At 37.8% G+C, this 25219-nt stretch overlaps 1 protein-coding gene across 10 annotated transcripts in view; it reads left to right on the forward strand.

Annotated features, from left to right (window-relative positions):
* LOC125465836 (transcription factor 12-like) overlaps positions 1 to 25219 on the forward strand; it is a 129315-nt gene that overhangs the window by 16728 nt on the left and 87368 nt on the right. For all 10 annotated transcript variants that reach the window (XM_048559738.1, XM_048559743.2, XM_048559739.2 and 7 more), the window contains 2 exons: positions 18353 to 18432; positions 20280 to 20382. In XM_048559738.1, coding sequence (XP_048415695.1) covers positions 18353 to 18432; positions 20280 to 20382 — 183 coding nt within the window. The remainder of the gene's footprint in view (positions 1 to 18352; positions 18433 to 20279; positions 20383 to 25219) is intronic.

Below are 25219 nucleotides of genomic sequence, written 5' to 3' on the forward strand. Positions count from 1 at the left end.
GCATCATTGAGTTTCAGAATGGGTGAGAAAAGTTTTCTTTGGGCACAGTTTCAGGATTTTCAGTAGATTTTGTACATTAAATGATGCTGGCATCTGTTTTATAAGTTTAAAAATATCAAGTTGTGTTTTTCTTCTGAATGGAATTGAAAGTCATCAAATTTAAATACTGCCTCCAAGTGTACATCTAAAAAGAATAAACAATGAAGAATATAACCTTAACTTCAAATTGAAGTTAATTTGAGTAAACACACTTAGTTCCATGAAACAGCCTAAAACTTGATAAGTGCTGGGATGGACTTTTGGGGTCTGTTCCATCGCTAGTATTGTTTCCATAAGGATGCAATGTACAGATTCTGTGTATGTTCTTGTCAAGTCTTTTTTAATGCAACTTTCTGTAATCTGTGTTAAAATGAAGTAATTGCAGTAGAAATGCAGATATAGTTAATATTCAGAATCCTCCATAAAGTAATACTCACTCTCTTAATCTGTTGGGATTTTTTTCGATGCACATGTTGAATAGAATTACCAGTACAGTGCTTTCTCTAGGCTTTACTTTTTGTTCATAAAATATGTTAAAATGTGTTAAATTGCATTGTAATATTTTGCTGTTGTGACCATGTTCTCTTTTTCTTCTTCACACCATTGCCCTATGCTGTGTAACATGTTCAAAAATGACATTAGAAAGCTGTAGACCTAGTCAACATCTGACCTGCTTATAAATGTGAACTCAATAATTTTGAGATCCAACAATAAGTGTAAACAAGGAAGTGTTTCTTCAATTTATGCCAGTTGTAGAAGAGGTTTTTAATGAGTTTTCCTTGGACTGATTGACCTTATTTATCAAATGAAATCTTTTAAGCTGAGAGTTTGGTATGAAGGCTTAACTACTTGAACTAATTGCTTGTGATATCTGTAGATTTATAAGCAAGGAGCTATGCAGCTGTAGATAGCTGCAGTTGCCCATAGGAATCTAAATTTTTATTGACCTGTGGTTGATTTTTAGATCAACTTTTTTTTAAGAAAACGGTGTTATCGTGGAGAATTGTGCTAAGTGTGAAATGTACCTTTTTAAGATTGACTAGCCCTCATGCTCCTTGGGTTTTAATATCTTGATTTAATCTAATGCTAACACCAATTCTAAGAACACAGTTACTGATGTGAGGTAACTTTTTTAATGAAATTTTTGTTTATATATTAGGTTGCAGATGCAGACTAGAAATAAGCAAAACAGTAAATAAAAATGCATAAAACAGAGTCCCAAAAATGTGACAATCTGGTTGTGAAATAAATTGTTGTAGACTAACTATGCATGACTGCCAGTTTAGTGCCACATTAATACTGAGTTATGAATAGTTGTGCTGTGGACTCATGCCTATTAGGATTTGACTTTAGAATGCCAAAACTAGTTGTTCTTGTGACCATTTACAGCTTATCGTTCACCATATCCCATCAATATCTGCAGTATGTTGAAACAATGGCTTAAACGTGGCAGACTATTAAAAAGAATTAAAGCCTATTTGATTTGGGGCTATGTGGTGAGTTAGGTTCGGAATTGGCTCTATGACAGGCATCAAAGAGTAATAGTCAGTAGCTAATTTAAGAATTGAAAATGGTTTCCAGCAGTGTTCATAGGGCCTTGCTTTGGGCCCCTTGCTGTTTTTTGGTATGTGTTAATGACTTGACTTGAATGTTGGAGGGATGACTGGCAAGTTTGCAGATGACGCAAACGTTGGCCACATATTTGATAGTGAAGATGGAGGCCGTCAATTTACAGGATGATATCAATGGTTTGGTTGAGTAGTCTCGAAAGTGGAAAACGAAATTCAGTCTGAAGAGACTCAGTATTGTGCATTTGGCAAGGGCAAACAAAGCACAGGAATAGAAAATCACCTGGAGAATGTTGAGAGTTGTGGAGGAAGTAAGCCACATTTTGAAGTGTACATCCAGAGTCCCTCAGGGTAACAAAACTGGAAAAAAGGTATAACTGTATAAAAACACTAGGTAGACCACAGCTGGAGTTGTGTATCCGGTTCTGGTCACCACATTACATGAAGAGCATGACCTAATTGCTATCGAGAAAGCACTGAGGTGTTTCATGAGAAACTGCAGGTATGAGGAAAGTTTGGACAGGCTAGGGGTTGTTGCTCTTAGAACTGAGCCAACCAAAGGGCCAAGTTGATTGAGATGTACCAAATAATAATGGGCATAGGTGGAGTCGACAGTAAAGACTTGTATCACCTAACAGCAGTCTGTTACCAGAGAGCACAAGTTTTTAAAGTGGTTGGTAGAAGGATTAGACAGGACATGAGGGGAAAAATCTTTCATCTGAGGGGCAGTGGGCATCTGGAATTCAGTGTAATTTTGCAGTTCAGATGGAATCTCCATCTCTCTTTTCCCCTGCTTCCCCCACCTTTCTCTCTTCTACCCGCCGCCCCTTTTCTTTAAAATAATCTGGATCTGCATCTGAAGCAGTGTAACCTTAGGCCTGTTTCTGGACTGTGGAATTGGGCAGCAGGTTAATCGACTAGCACAGACATGATGACCTGAATGATGTGTCTCTCTTCTTCATGTGCTCAACATTTGGCTGTTGTAATATGGCTTCAAATGCATTGTTGCTCGCATAAAGCTTTTCTCCACTAAACTTGTCGCTTCCAACTTTTCTTGCTTGTTGTGGGTATTTGAGGAACTCTTTGCATTTATTGGTTAGGGTCAAAATAACTTTAGTGCCAATTCTACAGTCACAGTAAAAAAAAAACCTGATTAAATAGCTTTGGAATATTGAAACAACTTTTTTTCTTTAGGGTACAAGGCCCTATGGGGGTGCCATTTCTGTCATGTTGAACCTAGAGGCTCCATCCATCTGCTGAGGAGGTGTAACATTCCAGAATACTGCTTTTTTTTTGCAAAACTGTATTATCCTGGTGTTCAGGCTAGTATTTACCCATTGGTCAATACTACACAAAAAAAAATTCTAGTTGCTGTTGCACTGCTGTTTTGAGTGTTTGTTGCATGCAGATTTGCTGCTGTGTGAACATTACAACAGTGACTACACACATACTTTTATTGACTGCAGTGTGTTCTGAGGAGTCCAGGGTTTGTGAAAACTGCTGTGCAAATGCAAACTGATTCTGTGACCGTTCAATAGGATAATTGTTAAAAGGAGCTAGATTTGAAAAGATTTATTCTGCAGTCTTTATGCTCTGAGCTAATTTATCTCTATCAAAGCATTTTGTTCAAATTTTTCATCCAGAATTGTTTGAAAGCATTTTTTTTAACTGAGTCACGTATTTGGTTGAAACCTGTTCCAGGAATTTGAACTTGTGACTCAAGCTGATGCTTGTGTAGTGTCCTGCTCTGTCTACCTGTTTCTTCACATGGAATTATTTGGAGTAGCCTGGCTAAAGATTTGGTACAATGTTAATCACTAAAACAAAATTGATTCATTTTGCTTATGGCTCTTCTGCTATCCAAAAAAACCCAGTTATTACCTTTGAATATAGTTATAGTGATTTATAATCAAGTAATTATGCTTTAAAATTTTTATTTGTGGAATTGATCAGACTCCTAAGGATCTGCATGTTTGTTCTCCTGTAGCTTCCTCCAGTTAGCCTTCTGTATATACTGTGTATAAGTGGGTCTTGCTAATATAATGCAGTTCCCATGATAAATAACGGGTACTGGCACATTCTGCACCTTTTACTTGAGAGACCACTCCAACTACTGTGGCTGAAGATATGCCCATATAATGTCTGGAGACACCTTGACAAAGCTAAATGTCAACCTTGAATATTGGTCAGGATATTTTTTCTGATCTTGATGCATTGGGTTGTGGGAGGGCATATGAGGAGATGAGAGATTATTCTGGCAGGTTTAGCCATGGACTGGAGAGCGATCCCCACAATGCTTAGCCTGCTGGAAGGGTTGCCCTCGTATTTGTGTATACTGCAGCTACCTTGGAGAGGGATCTGCATCTTGATATATTTGAACCTTATAATGGATGAATTCTTTAGGAATGTGCATGAAATGTGATCCTGAATATATTGGTTTTGTTCAAGCTGTTATGGTTTAAATGGGCACTATCGAAATTTTAAGGCCATTGGCTTAATCCTAGTACCACTTTACTGCCCTATCAAAAGGTTTAAAACCTGATTATTTTCAGGGGGAGAAAGTATGTTTAGCTTGGATGCCAAGGGATCTTCTAAGTCGATCACCTTCAGGGTGAACTTGATCACCGTGTCAAGGGTCAATATAAACAATGCCATTACTCCCCAAAGATGTTAGATGTTGAAAGACCTTTTTGTTACCCTGAGAAACTGTTCTCGTGGACGAGCTGCATTTCTTTTTGAAGTCCAGTGCTCTAAATATGGGGGTTAATGTTAATTTGTGTCGTCATTTATATGGAAATTTCACCTTCAATTGTATGCTTCTTTAGGTACATTAATAATCTGGATTTGGGCATTGAGGACATAATTTTAAAGTTTGTTCAAATATACAGCTTCATTCAGTAAACATTGAGAAACCAGAAACTAGTGAAATCTGAAACCATGGGACATGGGTAGCTGATTAAGGCTAGCATTTATTGCCTGTCTCTAATTATGTTTTTGAAGATGGGACTGAACCACTGCCTTGAGCACAGCCATTGTAACTTTCTAAGCCATTTCAGAGACCAGTGAAGAATCAACCACAACACTTTTTGGGATTTAGAGTCATGGTCTGCTTTAGGAAAGCAGACATTGTCTGCTTGACAACAACAGATTTTCGTTTGCTCCAAACCAGTGTTTTCATGTTCATCGCTATATTGTCATCTTATTTCAGATTATCTCCAATTCAGAATTGAATTCTCCAGCTACTCTGGAGGGATTTGAACTTTATTCCAGATCATAAATCCAGGTTGCTGAATTGCTACTTTATTCCAAAAGTAAATTATTGCAGATACAGGTAGTTCTCCTGTAACACGATAGTAGTGTCCTTGCATGACTTCATCCTATAGAAAATAGGGAAATTGCAGTAGAAAATCGCTACCTGTACAACAGAAAGTTCGCATTATCCAAATAGTGTCAAAAATTCATCAATTGCGTTAGTCAATCAGCATTAACACAGCACACATTATAGCACAATTACCTGTGCTGGAAGTACTGTCAAACACAATGTTGGCAATAGTTAGCATACTTGGCAGCATTAGCAGAGTGAAAACAGTATTTCAGGTTTGGACTCTGAATGTCTAACTGTCTCACTGCCTGTACAGAGAATTTGAGTGACAAGAGAACTTAAGCAATTTTATTGCCTTTCTTAAAATAAAAGCATAGCACAGCATGAAGACGACCAACCTTTGGATGTAATTTTTTGTTTTGGACACAGCAGCTTGGAAAAGATGTCAAATGCAGAGACAGTTTATTGGTAAGCAACTTCTGTGTGAAGAGACTGGAGATGCTGGGCTTGTCTTTTTGGAGCAGAGAAAGATTTGTATTTGGTTTTTGAAACAGTTGGATGAAGAGAGGCTGTTTCCACTAACAAGGGTCAGTAACTAACTAAAGGAGACTGATCTGATTTTTAAGGTGTTTTGCCAAAAGACGAGAAGTATTTTTTTAACATTGTTGTCATCTCTCGGCACTGCCTGAAGGGTGGTGAAGTGGGTTCAGTGCTAATGTTCAGGCATGAACTAGATAAAATCTTTATCGATTTATATAAATATAAAATATTTTAACAGGCAGAATAGTGTAGGTTAGATGGGCTTGAGATCGGTATGACAGGTTGGCACAACATCGAGGGCCGAAGGGCCTGTACTGTGCTGTAATGTTCTGTGTTCTATGTTCTATATATTCATATGGAATAGGTCTACTTCTACAGCTCTTTGTGAGTCAGCAAAGATGACGTGAGCTGAATTTCCCCATGTTGCATTGTTTTGTGGTTCTAGATAATTGTCTAGAAATTGAGTACAGAGCCAGCCTTTTAATACATTATGACCTCCAATTTAGCCTTTAATTCAAATTTTTCAAATTAATGTTTTTGATCTGAAAGTGTTGGTACATTAAATGTGATGGTATCTGAAGAATTGTGCTACCTCAGTGACGACTCACTTTTTTGAATGCTTGCCAGTTTTGATAGCAATTTCCTCGTCATCTGCTTGTTAAGAAAGAACAGCCTACAGACGTTTTTGTTTATTTTTTTTGTAGCAGTCCTCCAAATCTCTTAGGAGACACAACGGCCTTTGCTCCAGACATGTCCAACATCATTCCTGATTATGACCTGAACTTCAAATGTGCCATGTCTGTGATTTTGTTTTTCAGATTATCTAAGCAAAAGTTGGTGGCTCATAATCAAGCGGCATAAAGCAACTGAGACAGCAACACATTAAATATTTTATTAATGGACTTGTGCTTCAAGTTCTAATCACCAAAGATGAAGAAAATCCTGCTATATGTTAGTTTGGCATTTTTTAACGAACAAAATATTGAACACTAACTATTTTTCTTTTGTGGCGTCTTTGGAAATAAAGGACAAAATGCCAAGTTTAAGTTTATCTTAGAAGCTAGTTACAGACTAAACTGACTTAAATTTGCAACAGGTTTTAGCAGCTGAACCATATAAGCTAAGTAGGTTCTAGCGCAATCTCTACCGTTGTGCTGGGTTACTTGTCCCAATTGTGGCCCTTTTTTTAAGCGAGCTAGATTTCGTTAAAACATATTCCCATCTATTGGGTAAAAAAACCTAAGATTGCTCAACAGCAATAACTAGTGGTATTTGAGGACAGGTCAACTATGTTAATTTTGTTCTTTCTTCATCCCTCAATCCACTACTCTTACCACTGCCACCACAGACATGCACACCGTTGTTGAACTCAATAACTCATTAATCTCTCTTCAAGCCTCCCAGATGATAGTGAATTGGATGAGGTACAGATGGACAAGTGGTAACTGGAACTGTAGTGACAAAGTGCAGAAAAGATTCCGTTTCATGTTTTTATCAACTTGGCTAGCTAATTTGGAGATGCTTTACAAATTAACAGATTAGCACCTTTTAAAAGGTATAAGTGCTTCAATTGGAAATCACTAGTTATGGTGAGAAAATTAATTTGTTTTTGGATGGAACAACTGTTGAATCTTTGAGTTAAGTTGAAATAAGGAATTGAAAATCTTGGAAATATAAGAATAAAAAATGTTAGTTCTTGGTATATTCTTAAAAAGTGTTTTACATAATACTGAAAATGGAAGTGAGGATTCACAAAGGGTGCTGTGGTATTGAGTTTGGTTTTTTTTAAGTTTTTGGACACCACTGAATCTTTCTGTTCCTGTTGTGTATTTGTAAGGGTAGGCATAAGCAGTATTCATGTGTGGTTTAAAAAGAAAATGACTTACTTCCTGTAAATTGAATACTTTAATCATAGTGCGACCTTGTATGTAATCCAGGTCCAACAGTCAAATTTTAGTGGTGGTCAGTCAGCTCCATGCCTGTATTTCCTCCTCCTTCCCATTCCTGCCCCCTTTAATGTCCCTGTTCTGTTTTGGTTTGGATTTGTAATTTTTTGAAGTGCATATTTGAGCACAGACATACTATAAACGTGTAAACATACGGTACAGTAAGGTCAAATGGTGACAGGGGATCAGATTGTGGGAGCACTGGGAAATTCATTTGTAGATTATATGAATACGTACTGAGTGTCCAGGCATCCAAGACCTTCTGGTAGAAACTGAGGAAGGGTCACTGGACCTGAAACGGTAACATTTTTTCTTTTCTCCTCCACAGATGCTGCCAGACCTGCTGAACTTTTCCAGCAAATTTGTTTTTGTTCTTCTCATGGAAATTTGTGCTACCTGTATCCTAGTTAGCAATATAAGCAAATTTACCAGTAATTGAAACCTGCATAAGATTTGCACACTCTCGTGCATCAACTCACACTTAAATCCAATGGCACTTGCAGAGCAAACAAAGTTGCAGTTACATCATTAATCTAAACAAAGACTGGTGGCTCAAATAATCAAGCTGCATAAAGCTTGACTATAAGATCTCCTCTTTTAAACTTTGATCTTTTCTCACTGCTCATTCATTAGAAATGTGGGAAATGTATGTGGGTTCTTGATCATTCCTTAAAAATCATTATACCCAATTGTAAATGTATCTCTTAATTTGTGTGGTGGCAAGCCAGACATAGTGAGTGAAAGCTTTTCCAGGTCGGCCACTGCTGCTACTGCCAAAAAGTCACAATCAAAGACAGCCAACAGTTTGTGAAGAAAAGAATATAGCATCCAAGTTGCTTATCCCAATTGTCCTTTCAGCAGCATCTGTACAAATGGACATTAGTTTTTGAGTGCGTGTTCGTCAGGCTAGATGCATGGACAGGTAAAGTTGTTATGTTCCTACAAGACCGTAGGGCTGTTCTCTGATGAGACAGTTGGTGTTTTAACCTGAGGGTGACCATGCAAGGGAATATGTGTTTGGGAATATGTGTTTGGGAATATGTGTTTGGGAATATGTGTTTGGGAATATGTGTTTGGGAATATGTGTTTGGGAATATGTGTTTGGGAATATGTGTTTGGGAATATGTGTTTGGGAATATGTGTTTGGGAATATGTGTTTGGCACCAGAAGGGGAGTTCTTAATGTGATGCCAGCTGGCATGGGAATTGAATCCACACTATTGGTATTATTCCTGTATGGCAAACCAGCCATCAAGCTAACCGAGTTAACTGACCCCACATGGTACCATTTTTAAAGGGTAGAGTGGCATGAGGTTAACTACCACTAATTGGGTGCCACGTTCCAGTATTGTTACATGGGGCTGTTGTTGGAGCCCGCAAAGTGCCCTCTGCATCTAATGAAGTTTGTCTAAGGGAGTATAGCTGAATTATTTGGGCTCAAGTTTTTTTTTCCCTGGCCACAACCTTGACTGGTTTTTTTTTTGTTTTTGTCAGTACAGACCTTTCTTACCCCAACATTTGACGGTATTTTGGAAAAAATCTTTCAAACGTGCTCATCCTTTTTATTGAATCTCTTCTGGGTGATAATCAAGCCCATTTGGCAACAGTGTAAACAAACTGATTTCTAATATATGCAAGGCATTTAAAAAGCTATGAAAATCATTGATTCCATGAATTTGTGCTTCGGGTTTTTTAAATTATAGTATCATGTAACTACAAGGCATAGGAGCACAAGTAAGCCTGTTAGCCATTGTTAACTGCCATTCAGTGAGATTGTGGGTGATCTGAATCCTTTAAGTCCACTTTCTTGCCTTTCTGCTTGACACCCTTACTCAACACACATCTATCTTGGCTTTGAATATACTTATCGAACTATCCTGTACAAACCTCTGAGGTACAGACTTCTACAGATTAACTAACCTCAAAAAATTACACCTAATCTGTTTTAAATGGGTGACACTGTTATTGAGATGTGCTCTGTTCCTAGACTCCTGAAGTAGGGTGGGGGTAGGAGGATCTCCAGCATGCACTCTGTCAAGCCTAAGAATCTATGATGTTTAGATAAGGTCTCCTCTTTTAAACTCTAGGGCACAATTCTCCTCACCCTCTTATCATAAGTCCCTCCATACCCGAAATCAATCTAGTGCACCTTCTCTGGACTATCAGTGTACCCTTTCTTGGATAAGGGGAGCCAAAGATGTTCACACTATTCAAAGTGTGGTCTGACCAGTGTTGTGTAATTTTTAACAAGACCTCTCTATTTTCTGTTTCATTCGAAGTAAAGGTTAACATTTGCCTTTCCCTTTACCCATTAAACTTTGGATGCTAGCTTTTTGTGACTCGTGAATGAGAATCTCCAAATCCGTTTGAGCTGCAGTCTGTAAAACGGAAGCTTTTGTCAAAACATTGTAACTTAAACACATACATGGAAATATTTACAAAATCAATTAAATAATTTGGGACCATTCTGTTTGCACTCGCACATTCCTCCATATATATTTGAGCAACATTGCTAGAAGCGTGGTAAATTTAGTTTTTATTAGCAAAAGAATATTGTGCTTCTTCTTTCCTGAGGAGAAGGAGTGAGAATTGTATTCACTGCTGTATATCTAAGCATTGTAATAAATGTACAGAAGCAACAGATTTTTGCAAGGACTTCACTTGATTATTTTTAATTTTTTTTAAAAAGCAAATTTTTGTCTCTAATATAATGACCTTCAAATAGAAAATTGCAGTTAATGGCACTGTAAACAAATCATTTTTTATTAAATCTCCCTTTAATTGGACAATTAATGGTAATTATTATCCAACCTTTCTCAATCACAGCTGTGAATTTGTTTTTGTTTTGTCAATGTGATTTTGGCTGCGGGGGGGGATGTACTGAGCTATAACATGGAGTTACCATTGACATTTTTTCTGTTGGAAAAGAGCTAATGGGCGAATTCACTTGTTTTTAACAGAAGTTTAAAGCGGTCCAGCAAGTTGTTTAGCTCATAGTTTGTACAGTTGACTTCCCACAGTTAGAAACCAAACTGTAATTTGGCGCAGACTTTTTGGTTGGGGTTAGATTATGAAAGTAATCTCGCATCAAATGTAAAATACCAAGGTGCTGTTGATTTTAGTTGCACTTGTGTTGTGTTTAAAGTCTAGTTCGTGAAGTTTGAGCAATTGTTTTAACCAAACGATGCCTGGGGATTGATTTATCACCCTCTTAATTGTATGGCACGCTATTGTAATTGGAATCTGAATTAGGTGGTATGGAACACCAGAAGGCAAATGTAGGTCTCTGTAATGTGATTAGCCAAGAGATGGTAAACTCTTTGCTTAGCATATTAAAGACCATGAAGGGTGTGTCTTTGTTATGAAGCAGTAATAAGCATTTGATGTTAACCTTTTCAAGAAATCTACTGCTGTTTTTTTCAGTAGTGCAGTGGTATTGTTCACATCCGTCCAAGGAGCTTTACTGCGCAGTGGAGGGACACTTTTTGACTGTGAAATGTCCATTTTGATTGCATGTTGAAAGCTGGAACAGTTTGAACCTACAGCTTTCACTGAGCAAGTCCTTCTCCTGTATTTGCAGAAGGGTATGATGGTGGGAAAGCATGGGCACTTGAAGCAAGTGGACTAGCAATATCACTACCCTCTTTCCGGTTTGTTTTTGATCGGATTTGACTTCAAATTTTGCACTAATTTGGAAAATTCTGAAAAATAACCAAAACAGCCTAGGGGGAAAAAGAAAGCCAGCTTACACTGAGATTGCTACTGAGATGAATTCTGTGTTCAAGGTAAGTATTCGAACAATGAGTTCAGTATTTGATTAATGTAAACACTGCAGTTATACTGGAATTGCTATAGATGTGTAATGTGCACTTTTAAATGCCAAAAGCTCTCCTTGCTGTGATGAGGAAACTCATTTGGCAGTCTGACACCAGCCTTTAGCAAATCTGAAATGCTGGGAATTGGTTCTATAACATTTTTACCTCTTGGGATTTTATTTGTGATAGGACAGGTAGGGAATAAGAGGAAGAACCAATTCTGGCTGACAGTAATTGTGGGAGTAATACCAACATACTTGGGCTTTTTTTGCCTCATATATGCAGCTTTAGACAACAAATAATCTTAGACTTAGCTAGAAGGACTTGTTAGGAAACTGTCTGCTCACCTGAGGTCTAAAATGCTTGATCATGAAGCCCCTGCTTTGTCAATAATTCAAATACATTTTTCTCAGTTGAAACTGCATGTATCATTTTATGGATATGATTATGGAACTGAATTTTCCTCCTTGAGGTTGTATTTCTAAGCTTTGTAGAAAAGCAGTGTAGCTGTAAAATGTGCAATTGAATTTCCTCAGCAGTAAAGAACTTTAATTTGTGATGTGTTTCCCAGGCTTCACTTTTTAATTAAAAATCCATTTTTGCTACACTGATTACTATACTGATTTTTTTTTAAAGCATTGATTTTATCTATTGTTTTTGCACTAATAGAGCACAGTAGAACAGAACCGTGGGAAGTTGATGCCTTCATTTACAAAATAATTTCAACCCATGGTTATTTACTGGAGCAGATATAGTTGTGGATTAAAGGGAATGATGCAGTCTGCTTTTGGCTGTTGTGCAGAACCTAAGAACAAAATTTTTTTTGCCTTTTCTGAAATCTTCTAGTATCTCTTTACAATTTTCATCTAAAATATACTAAAATTTTTTTTTGTGTAGCCATATCTGGAATGTCCCCTTTGATAATTAAGGATAAATTTACCTAATCTAGTGAAATGTCATTGAACAGATTTTTAATTGAAAGGGCTCTACTATTGATACTCATTTGGAGTAGAAGATGCAGTTGCGCAGTGAAACTGCAAGGCAACTGTAAAAATCAGTAGTACTTAGCTGTGACTTCATTGCTAACTGGTCAATCATCCTAAGCTGTTTGCTTCTATATCTTTGCCCTATGCCCTTACAAGATACAAGTTTTGCAATGCTGTATGTAGGTGACGGAACTCAATCCAGTTCTGCAGTGATGGTCCATTTGGTGTCAAATGTTCAATGTGCAATATTTACTATATATTCCTGAATTGAGCTCATTTCATTATCTTTGCACTTTTTTTTTAATGTGCTCCTAATTTAAAATGTTCTCATCTGACACCCAGACAAGCAAGTTCAGTACGATAGAACTTGTACAGTTCTTTTGCCATAGTACAAACATGGTAGTGCACCTACCTTTTGGCCCAAGCCAATTCAAGATACCTAAAAATGAATGTCACCCAATTGAAGCTACAATACAGTGCTAATTGTGTGCAAACCAATGGGTGTCACATGCAGTGGGCACTGCTAAGAAATCCCATAACCAGTACATCAGCTGTAAAACTCCATAATGCTGCCACATTCAGTTTCGAATGGCAGTGGACAGTTAAACAATTCTCAGGAGGCTGACAATCCACAGTATTCCTTGCTGATGGGGAAACCTAAAACATCAGTAAAAAAGACAGACAAGGCTGAAATTTTTGTTTCTCTTCAGCCAGAAGTACTAAGTGGATGAAGCTCTTTACTTTCTCCTGAAACACCGGATATAGCAAACACTGTAGGCCTTAACATTACTCTGGCAATTGTATTGAAAACTTGTCCTCTAGTGCTTGCCCCACCCCTAGCCAGACATTCCATTAGGTACATCACTGACATCTACTCAGTAATGTGGAAAATTGCCCACAAAAGCAGGATAAATCCCAGCCTGTCCAGTTACCACCCTCTCAGTTATTTTTGTCATCAGCAAATGACCAGGGGGATTGTCAACCATGCTATCAAGCTGCACTTGCAAAGGAATAAACCATCTGACATGCAGTGAACCAAATCTGCGCTCTTGACCTTATTGCAGCCTTGCTCCAAATGTGGACAAGAGCGCTGAATTCCAGAATTGAGTGACTGACAGCCTTCAGCATCACTGCATCATTTGTCCAAATACAGCATTAAGGAGCCCTAGTAAAACTGGAATTGGTGGAAATGGAAAACTTTTCAAGGCACAAATCATGAGTGTGATTTGAATACTGTCCACCCAAGAAGTACAAGTCCTTTTGAAGTTTGACACCATCTAAGATAAAGCAACCAGCCAGATTTGGCACCCTATTCTCCACCTTCACCACTCACTCTGCGGTCTGGTCAATATATAGTAGAAGCCGTGTTCACGATGTCAGGAAGATGCAATGCAGTAGCTTAGCAAGGCTGCTTTGACAGCACTATCCAAACTCGTGACCACCCTAGAAGGCCAAGAGGAGCACTGCATGGGTACACCACCAAGGTTTATCTCTTTTTTTTTTTCCCCCAAAAAAAACTACACACCAATGCTGACTTGGAACTTTGCCACAGTTCCTTCATTGCTGGTTTAAAATTTTGAAACTCCCTTTCTAACGTTTGTGTGTCTCTGTGTGTGCATACAAACTCCAAGGGCCACGGTGGTCTGAGGTGGTAGCTCGCTGCTACCTCCTTGAGGGCAACAAGGGATTGACACTAAATTCTGGCATTGCTAGTGATGCCTGCATTGTACGAACAATTGTTCTTTTAAAATCACCCTGACCATTGTTTCCTTGTCTTTAGAATTTAGGTAACGACAATGAATAAGATAAATACACATCAGCTTGGAATAAATTGGCAAATATAACTCTATAGAATGTGTCAGTGCAAAGTTGAGCCTCCATATTAATACAATACAGTACTTCTAATGTTACGGTCAAGATTTTGAATGAATGATTCAATTAAATCTTTAATCTGTCAACTGCACCACTGTCCCTTGTTGATGTGGAACCAAGTGGGTCTGAATGCTCTTGCATGTGCCAGAGTAGTTTTACCATTTTTATGTAATTTGTGCAATTGTATCATCAGCTAGTGACATCACTCATATGCCTCATTGCCTCAAGCCCTAGACATGCCTCTATACTAATTTTCAGTGATGTGGTCTTCAGAGTTGCTTTAAATAAAGTTGCTTTTGCCAGCTTTAAAGTCCTATTGTAGAGTTATTAAGAGGAAACAGCTTGACATAGTCTAGTGTCATGGAGTCATTGGCAAATATACTTAAAAGAGAAAAGTGAATAATTCTGCTGGTTGCAATGAAACAAGCAACCAGTTCTAAGAGTTATGCAGAACTGGGTCATCTTGCTACCATTTTTTAAGAAAAATATAGTAATTTTCTGTTCATTTTACTTCTCGCTATGGCTTTCCTCCAAACAAAAACAACTTGTGTAATCATGAAGTATTATAGCTTAGTTGTAGCAAAAATCATGTGCAGAAAAAATCTTCCTGATCTGTGACATGGCAATTTTGATTAACCTCCAATTTGTAACTCCTTCATATTTATGCATGTTCCTGTGCCGCATTTTTGTTCCTGTTTTTGGAAACAGGACTTTCTAAACACTTCTTTTTTGATGTGATTCAGTCAGGAGGCCTGGGTTCAAGTCCCACTTGCTCCAGAGGTGTGCAATAACATCGCTGAACAGTTGATTGGAAAAATACCTTCAGTTGAGTTGCTCTTCTGAAACCCAATTCAGGGGTACTTGCCTGAAGAATATTGCAGCTTTTGAAACGGAAGCGCAAAGCAGCTAGAATCTAATAGGTTACTGTATCGGCTTTAGAGTGTAAATGGTTAGTGACACAAATTGTTAAACATTTAAACCTGGCTGTAATTTATGGAACATGAACAGCAACTTTTTAGGCAAGGTTTGCACATACAAATTTATTCCAAGGTCTTGTGATTTCAAATTATCTGTGAATTTGTAGTGTGTAGCAGTGAATCATGCTCTTGATACTGTGCTGTTATGTTCTCTGTATAGGTAGGAACAGGAATAAACCATTCAGCCCCTTGAGCTTATTCCATCATTCGATGAGATCATGGTTCATCTGTGGTCTAACTCCAATATACCTGCCTTTGGCCCATACCCCTCAATAGCTTTGCTTAACAAATAGATATCTATCACAGATTTCAAATTAGTAACTGATCTGGCATTCACTGCCATTTGTGGAAGAGTTCCAAACATCCTCCCTAATTCTAGAATAACTAACCAGTCTGCCTTTGGCTACCCTGTCTTTTCCTGTTAGTCTCTTGATCAGACCACCCCTTAACTTTTGTAAATTCTGGGGAAAACAGTCCTCATTTGTATAACAAAAACAAATTGCTAGCAAAGCTCTGCCAGTCCAGCAGATTCTGTGGGAGAAAGCAAATTTTAATGTTTGGAGTCCAGTGATTCTTCAGAACTCAAGACTTTAACTCTACTTTCGCTCAGAGATGCTGCCAGACCGGCTGAGTTTTGCCAGCAAATTCTGTACGTGGTCTAGGTCTCCAGCATCTGGCTTTTTTTTTGTAGTTTTAGCCCTCTTCGGGCCCTCCCTCCTCTTCTGGACCCGAAGTCCAGGTATCGTTCTTGTAAATGTAAGTTCTGATTCGTCTACACCAATATATCCTTCCTCACATGCACTATCCAGATCTGTCAGTACTCCAGGGTTTTGTTGAACTGCAGCATAATGTCTGCAGACACTGTAATCCAGTCGTCTAGATAAAGGCCAGCATTTCATTTAACTTCCATGTTTATTTTCTGCAATAACAAGAAACATTATCATTGTCATCATAGACAACCTGTGTTTTAAATTAACAACAATCAGGTAAATGTTAATTTGCCATTTTAAAATGGATTTTCAGTTCTCCCAGTTTGAGACCAAAATAATTCTTGGCTCTGGAAGGTTGCTTTTTACTTTTCGCCCTGAAATTTTTAACTCCACAACTATGTTTTGCAGGTGGGCTTTTCCGGAGCCATCTCCCTGAAACCCAAGCTAAACAGGCCTTCCCGCATCTAACTCCTGTGAATTTTGACTTCACAATGAGTGCAAGCTGCCACCTGCGATTTCTGAGATGAGCCCTAAAAACATTCCAATCTTTGTTACAATTGCCCAGTGGAGAAGTCAATGTTGAATAGACCAAGAATGGTAAAGTTGTATTACTGTCCATTTCAGATGGGCAGAAAGCTTAACCTGCTTTGTGACTAAAGTGAAAGTTTGTGTCCATGTTGTGACAGTGGTAATGGTGTTTAATTACTGATTGAGCAGCCAAGAAACTGAATGTTGTTGCTATATACAGTACAACATATGAGTGAGTTAGTTATAATGTTTCCTCTGGTACCACAGTGATCTTTGGCTGGTGGCTGTCTGAACAAATGACTAATATTTATAAGACTGACCGACTACAAGGAAGATGTTTTTGTATCTGTTCCAGCTCTAGCTTTTCAATGTAATGAAACTTCTGGAACCAAATTATGACAACTACAGTATTCGATCAGAAGATCCCTGTGAAAGACTTTAAGCATATCTTTTTGAAGAGGTGATAAAGACAGATGAATGCGAAGGTATCTAGAGTTTGAGGCATGGCAACTTGAACAGCAATCACCAGTGAAATAATTAAACTCGACAATGCATTTGAGGAGTTCAGATATTGAAACGGGTTGTAAGACTTTGCTTGATGAAGTACCACAGTGTTCCCAATATTTAATTAAAGTCTATTTTGCCCATAATTCTGCATGTAAAGGTGGAAGTATTGTAAGTTAGCAATAGAAATTAGAATTGAGTGGGAGCATTCTGTCATCAGCATATAGGTGAATACAAAGCATTGGTGCAAGAACAGGAGCCGAAGCCATTATAAGTAATTGTTTACTTACAAGTAAATAGGTGAGAATAGAATTGAGAGCAAGTTCTAGGTAGCTGGCTGATTCTGAAGGTCTGTTGGCGAAGAATGATTTGGTGAGCCACAAAGACTGCAGAAAGGTAAATAAGGAAATGGACAAATGTTTTCTCTTTTGTCACCTCAGATATCATTTTGTATTTTAAGAGCTGTTTCAATACTGTGGGAGGGGGTGCACAGTGGTGGGAGTGGAGAATGCCCTGTAGAAACTAGGGTAAAGCCCTTGGCAGTGGATTATTTGACCGGTGTACAATGCTATTTTTGATCACATAGGTAGCTCTCATTGCCAGGATGCTGAAGTTTGGTGAATTCTGTAGAATTCTTTATCATGTAGAAAAATGGGAGAAAATTGCAGAAGAAAATAATTCTGTAATAAGAGGCTATTTCATGTTCTTTCATTATAAGATTGAAATGAAAATGATGAGTGCTGTGTACTGATGAACATTCCCTATAATGATAAATTTTAAATTGCTTCAAATTTTCATTGGGCTTATAGAAACCATCAAAATCCTACCTTTAAACCAATCAGTGTTTCATGGTTAGTGGTTGATGGGAAAAGCGATCCACTCAGACTCACTGGTAATGTCAGTATTTGGTGTCTCATCGTGCATATGATTGTCATGACGGCCTCTATCTTTTTCCCTTCTCCTACCATACCCTTGCATACCCCACACCCTTAGAGTGTGCTTGATCTCCATTTATCCTGTTGGCAGCTTGAGTAGAACGAAATTTTAACATTGTTGTGAGGGCCACATATGGTGTTCTACAATTTTTAATTATCCTTTTGGCGGAAGAATTATTCTCAGTGTGTAGTTCACACTGCAAAGACCATTCTGTCTCTTGACTTGGATTCAACACGTTCCATTTGCCTTTCTTTAGCAAGACAAAAAACCTAACCAATTACTACCCCATCAGTCCTAAATATCTTCTAATCAGTCTGTTCAGAAAAGTCATTACATACTCTGGACAAGTGGGACTCGAAACCAGGTTGCCTGGCTCAGAGACCTTGCTACTGTGGATCTACCTAACTCAAATTGTCTGCAGCAAAAGGCAGCTTACCACCATCTTGTTTCAAGTATATCTAGGAGCAAGCAATGAATACTGGCTCAGTCAGTGGTGCCAACGTTCTATGAAAGAATTCTTTTTAAATCGGAGTTTCTGTACATGGCTTTCCTTCAGTATTTTGGTTTCTTTTTAGAGTCATGCTTAACTGACTTTTGTTTTAACCTGTAGGTTTGGATGAGAGAACAGGCCCTGGTCAATGGGCAACAGGCACGCAGAGCAGTAGTCCATCGACGTATGAACAGCCAAGGGTAAGAACGAATTATTTTCCTCCCTTTTTTTTCCTGCCTACTTTTAGTTCTGATTCCATATGTGACTTCCCACTTCATTTTCTGTTTGTTTTCTTTTCTATTTCTTCCTGAAAATACCAAGTTGAACAAGACTATATTAGGCAATTATCTGTTTTGGTTTTTCTTCTATAATGTTCCTTTATATGGCAACAGAACTCTAGTTGCTTTTCGGGTATGTTTTACAGTACAATGAACCCAGAAGTACAAAATGGTTTGGATTCATCCTGCCATAATAGTTCTGGAGAAGGGTCTAAAATGTGAAGTACTGGTGTCTTTGAGCCATGTTGGGCTTTGATTACATATTAACAATCTATTCAGTGCAGGCTGTGGATGTATTTTATGAAGTCAGCTCTATTATGCTGGTTATTGATTCTTGCTTAGTGATTGTAGTGACTTGAACTATGTATCACCCTATTTTATACACATCTGATTTCTAACTGGCTCAAATTAGCAAGAAATGTAGTTGTTCCTAACTTTTTCTTTCCCCCCAGTTCCCTTAATTGGAAGATGAATTCTGACATCTGTATAGCAGGAGTTTTTGTCTTACAGCCTTGTTACCAAGGTTTTTCTGGCATTGTACAAGTTCCACACGCAGACTCTGTCTCCAACAGGTGTCACTGGCAAATAATTAAGAATAGGTTTTATGGCTTAAGTCTGTCCCAGCTTGATCAAGATAAGGAAAACTATTTGATCCTTGCAATTGTTAACTAATTCACCAAGCCAAGAGTTTGGCCTTGTTCATTGATTTGGTTGATGTGTTTAGCACTTGAGTAATTTGGTGTTTGACTTTCTATTTTTTTGTTAATGTATCAGTGAAGGTACAAAATACAGCAGAATTACAGTTCCTGATCACTACTCTGTATTTTAATATTAGCTGCTAGGATTGAGATTATCTCTGCCAACCAGTGGTTGAATGGTTTCCTGACACACTCCAAGCTCCTGTATTAAATTGTCACTTCAGTGAAATACATATGGATGATCAGTGTCTGTGGAAAGAGTTAACACCATAGGAGAACAGGGAGTGTTCAAGAAAAGCAGGGCTCTTCAACCAAGCATGTTAATCAAATCTGAGTTAGCTCGATTTTATAAGTGTTTTGTGTGCTACTTGTGTGTCGTTAAGCAATGTAAGAATTTGGAGGTCTAATGCAGATTAAAAACACCTAAATTTTTGGTTAATAGCTTTGTAGCAATATGTTGATTGTTCCATACCAGTAGTGTCAAACTCTCAGTTTCAGCTTCATTACTGCCTTTGAGTTTTATGATACAAAATTCCATTCTAGAGCTCCAGTCAGAGAGCAGGACCTACAGCTTGGGAGTCTATGCTGTATACATATGGCCATTGCTGCTAGTTTTGGGGATATTTATTCTTGCTGATCTGTTGCAGTCACTTTACAAATTAAGGTAATTTATTTTTTCTTCTCTGGACAGATGGTGGAAAGCCCATGGTTGTGTTTTTTTTTGAGGTTCTGAGCCAGATTATGCCAACAAAATAATGCTTGACTTTGTCATATACAAAATGTTGAGCATCGTAGATTGAAGGAAAGAAACCCCATGAATTGTCAAGTCTCTGCCTGGTTAATGGGATTCACTGTCTCCTTCATTATTCACTGGGTCCCAGAAGCCCTGTTACACTCACTGTCAACTTGCACCCCCAGCATTGTATTGAGTGAAAGTTTTAAAGCCAAAACGTGGGTAAGGAGACCTAACAGGACATTTTGAGATGCTCATACACTAATATTCAACTCTTGGATTCACTGCTCTCAATCTAAATTAGTTGTATAGCTAAGCTGGCTTTGTTTTATTTAAAGGGCTATGGTGAAGGTTCTCACTATGGTGATCATGTATCCAATAGAGAATTGTCGTCACATGATGGCATATCATCTTCGTCTTTCATAAACCCTGGTCTTGTTGGTAAGTAGAGTTTCTTTTTAGTTGCTGAACGTTCTGAGTTTCTTGCGTATAGCTATAATGCTGTTGATTGCATTGCCCCAGTCATTGAGCTCTACATTGGCATTAAGAACCAGGAAATATGCTAGTACAAGGGGTCCCTAATTACGAATGTCCAAATTATGAATGCTTGGACTTGATGAACATAATCCCACACAGGGTGTGTAAATTTAAAGATTTAACATACAAACATTACCCATACTTACAAACAGCTGTGTTACATTGTCCTGCCTTGCGTTCTGACTTGTGTACAAATCGACTTATGAACAAATCGACTTATGAATAGACTGTAAAATGGAACCATTGGCAACCTGAGCTGCCTGGAACTGTCTTCGTGGCAAGTGGTTGAGAGAGGCATTGTTGAAAGGTTTCTGAATAAACTAACTAAAAGATATTGGGGTAGGGGATTAAAAAATCTAGTCTCCATGTAGTTGCTTTGTAGGTGTACAAGTTGTAAGGAGTTTGTGTTTTCATCACCCCTCTTTAAAATTCTGTTACCTTCTACTTTAGGTTGATGTGTGGGAATCTAGTGGATGCAGATGCCTTGTAGCTGAATGAAGTGGCAATTTGTGTGGTAGCTATATACACACTAAGAGGTTGGGGACTGATGCTAAAATATTGCATTGGTAACTCAAGGCCTGAAACCTCTACTAGATTTTTTTCATTTGAGTCACGTAGTAATTGTCTTCTAATTTATCTGTTACTATTTCTTTCATTTAGTAGTTTAGCTGATTAATTGTATTTGGAAATGTTTCAAATTTTCATGGTGATTACTTTCAGTAGTTCTTTCCAAAATGGGCAAATCTAAAGATGTGAGGATATGAGAATCATCTAGTTATTTTAGTGCTGAAGAAAATCAGTGAGTCACAGAACAGCAAAGTGCATATCTTGGTGGATTTTTTTTTGTAATTTCAGCCACTAACCAAGAAAGTTCAGATTTCAATTGTAGATTTGATGTGACAGGACATGCCAAAGGCATACATTCCCCTTGCTCCCATTGATATGAAAATGCATTCTAATTTGGGAGTGGAAATGTAGTTTGGTTTCTCATGGAAAAGTTCCTCAAAGGTATATCTTTGAAATTTTCTACTTGAAATGGCTCTGATACCATTGTATATGAAGCATAACTAATAAAGCATCTGCTGACAGCTGTATGCTGCTTTCTGCAATCGCTGTTTTGGTTCTGATGTGTTCTTGAGACATCCCCAATGTTTTGTATTTTGATTCTTTTTTTCCGTCTCTAGAAGGTTTAATTTTAGGATCTCTTGCTATTTATTGGGAAATTTATTCTTTTTATCCTCCCTGCCATCTTAATCCCAGTCTGCCCTGAGTTGGCATCTGCATTTCTGCTAACTTTCTCTAATAAAACCATCTTTGTGCCTCCCCAGTATATTTTTGTGATCTCATTTCTGCTTGCATTGAGTCTCCACTCACCCCTGTCTTAAGTCGGCTGCCTTTTTAAATACACAAAAGCTTTCTCTAATGAGCTTTGGTTCTGCTTTCCAACTCCTTTGAAACCTACTGCTGCCTCCTGGGACTCTTTTTTTCCAACTGCGTTTACAGTGCTTGCTTAACCATCTTAATGTTCAAGGAGCTTGCTGAGAATGCTATTTACCCCATTTTACTGCATTAAATAAATTGAACAAATAATCCCTTATTTGTTAGATGGCTTTATTTTTGTTTAATTAAAACAAAATGAACTCCTGACAGTGCAGTAGAAAGTACTTTAAGACCAGGTTGCAGGTAGAATCTTTTTGAAGCTGCTGATCTGTCATGATCATGCCTACTTATTATTGATGTGCAGTTGTACTCTAATGGACCTGTAAGCTTGTTTTGTGCTGTTTATGTATGCATAAAGTCTCACTTGTCATTAGTGCAATCAGCGACGATTATTAAGTTGATGGTGGTTTGAAGATATGGATGTCAAATGTTGCATGTCACCTTTCAGTAGTGGAGATGTTTTTACCGAGAAAACTAATTGCAATATGTTAACTTTTAACTTGGATCATACCACTATGCAGTATAATTCAGTTTTTCCTACTGCTATTTTGAGATACTACGTAAAATCAGTGTAAATTGCTGGTAATGGTGGAAACAATTTGAGATTTGTGCAGAATGTGCTGCGAAAAGATGTGCCACATCATTAGAGCATATTGTTATAAATTATTTTTCTATTTTATATCGTTCTGGTGGTAAAATATTAAATAGTTCAGAATATCCACTAACCAGATACTTTGTTCTATGGATCATTTGTGCAGTTTCTCAGATTTGGCCTGACAATATTTTTGCAACAGTTGTGTACTGTTTGGAACAGTATTTTGACTAATTTTTTATATCTCCAATATCTGACCTATACCTGATGGGTTTTTAAAAATTTTTGGCTACTGTTTAATCGTTCAACAGCAATTTGATGTGCAGTGTACTAGGTAGACTCGAGAATTACACATTTTAATAATTTAACTATGCAGGGGCCTTTAGAAGCTGAATGGAAAGGTGTGTATGTATTGTAGCATAATAATTAAAGGGTTTTTTCTTGAGGTGAAAGCAACTTTGAAGAAAATTTGTTACAATTACATCGATGGACCATCAATTTGTTAAATTGACCATGTTGCTATTCAGTGCTTTACAGTACTATTGCAACTGGACTGCCTTCATATTTTCTCATTAAATTTTTACAATGCTTACAGTTGCATTCTGAAGATTTAATTGACTACTGAAGATATGCTTTGTCAGCTGAAGCCAAGTCTTGCACAGTTGCAGGAAAATGTTAAAATAGGAAAAAGATGTCACTCAAACGTAACAGTCTAATTCTGGAATGAAGAAAGGCAGTAGAGATAGTTTGCGAAGTATGTAATTCGATGGTAATCCATAATTATGGATGGGATTTTAAAGTTATGTTGCTTGAAATAATCCAGCATTCTTCAGTGCGTTATTTACAAAGCAAAAAAGGTGCCTTTTGGTGTTGCCAGGGAGTTTAATTGAACTGCTTCAAAAATGGAATAAACACTTTTTTTTCTCGGTTCACGGTAGGATTAGTTGGAGAGGTTTTATCTCCAGTTTATGATTAGGAGAAAAGATCTTGCACTGACAGTGTAGTTTATGTGAATGATGTTTGTCCTGTAGGATTTGCCAAGATCAATTCGTAGGCACGCATGTGTGAATTCCCTGTGGTTCAGGAAAACAGTAGTGATATGTGGTTGTTTTGCACCTGCACCACTTGAGTGATTATAGAGTCGTACTGCACAAAAACATCCTTCAATCCAACTTGTCCACCCTGACCGGACATCAAATCTGACCTAGTCGTACTAGCCAGCATTTGGTCCTTATCCCTCTAAACCCTTCCTATTAATGTACCCATCCAAGTGTCTTTGAAATGTTGTAATTGCACAGCCTCCACCACTTCCTCTGGCAGCTCTTTCCATATACATGCCATTCTGTGCATGAAAAAATCTGCATGAGTAATTTATTATGCCAAGGCTAAACTTTTTATTTTACAAAATCTTGATTGTCTAATATTTGCATTGATAAAAGAAAACCTTTTACTGACTCTCCATATATGGGATTTTGTTTACTTCAGTTTGTAATCTACAATTTTCTGGCAGGTCTGTTTTTTGAAATGAATACGACATCAATTTAGCAAAGAGATTTTTAAATACAGTCAGAAAAATCTTCAGCTTTTTATTTTACAGATCAGTTTTATTTCTGTTTTCTACAAATTTCCTCTTGACTCTGGAAAACAGCTGAAAAGTTGCATCATAGTGTGCGGCTAAAAATCAGAACTTAGTGACGATCCAAATAAATTGCAGAACTTTTGTGAAATTTTTTTCTCAGTTTAGTTGATTTTCCACTAAGACAAGAATTTAAAGTTTATTTTTAAAAGCTAACTTGTTTTTTTTAATAACATATCTGAAACCCACCTTTGTTGCCTTCAGATTCAAACTCTAGTGATTTCCTAGCCTGCCTATACCATCCAAACTTTTTAAACTTGTATTAGAACATAGAACATTACAGCACGGTACAGGCCCTTCGGCCCTCGATGTTGTGCCGACCTGTCATACCGATCTCAAACCCATCTAACCTACACTATTCCATGTACGTCCATATGCTTGTCCAATGACGGCTTAAATGTACCTAAAGTTGGCGAATCTACTACCGTTGCAGGCAAAGCGTTCCATTCCCTTACTACTCTGAGTAAAGAAACGACCTCTGACATCTGTCCTATATCTTTCACCCCTCAATTTAAAGCTATGCCCCCTCGTGCTCGCCGTCACCATCCTAGGAAAAAGGCTCTCCCTATCCACCCTATCTAACCCTCTGATTATTTTATATGTTTCAATTAGGTCACCTCTCAACCACCTTCTCTCAAATGAAAACAGCCTCAAGTCCCTCAGCCTTTCTTCGTAAGACCTTCCCTCCATACCAGGCAACATCCTAGTAAATCTCCTCTGCACCCTTTCCAAAGCTTCCACATCCTGAAATTCTGCTATTCATCACAAAACTTTCACCAAGTCCCAGTTCCTTTTTCAATTACAATGGCTCATGGCCCAGCAATAATTTAAATTTTTTGAACATAGATTTTTAATGTTTTCCTCTTGCTATAGCTTTGACCACCTTCATCTCTGTAACCCACCATGATCTCTGCATTTCTCCAATTATAGCCTCTTGTACAAGCCCAAATTTTGATTTCAGTGCAGTGAACCATATCCTCATCTGCCTTGACACAAACTCTAGAATTTGCTCCCTAAGCTTGTCCACGCTTAATTTATTTTAAGATGTGCAATTAAGTTTTGCCTCTTTGAAC

The sequence above is a fragment of the Stegostoma tigrinum genome, chromosome 30, assembly GCF_030684315.1.
Source record: "Stegostoma tigrinum isolate sSteTig4 chromosome 30, sSteTig4.hap1, whole genome shotgun sequence".
Classification (NCBI taxonomy): domain Eukaryota; kingdom Metazoa; phylum Chordata; class Chondrichthyes; order Orectolobiformes; family Stegostomatidae; genus Stegostoma; species Stegostoma tigrinum.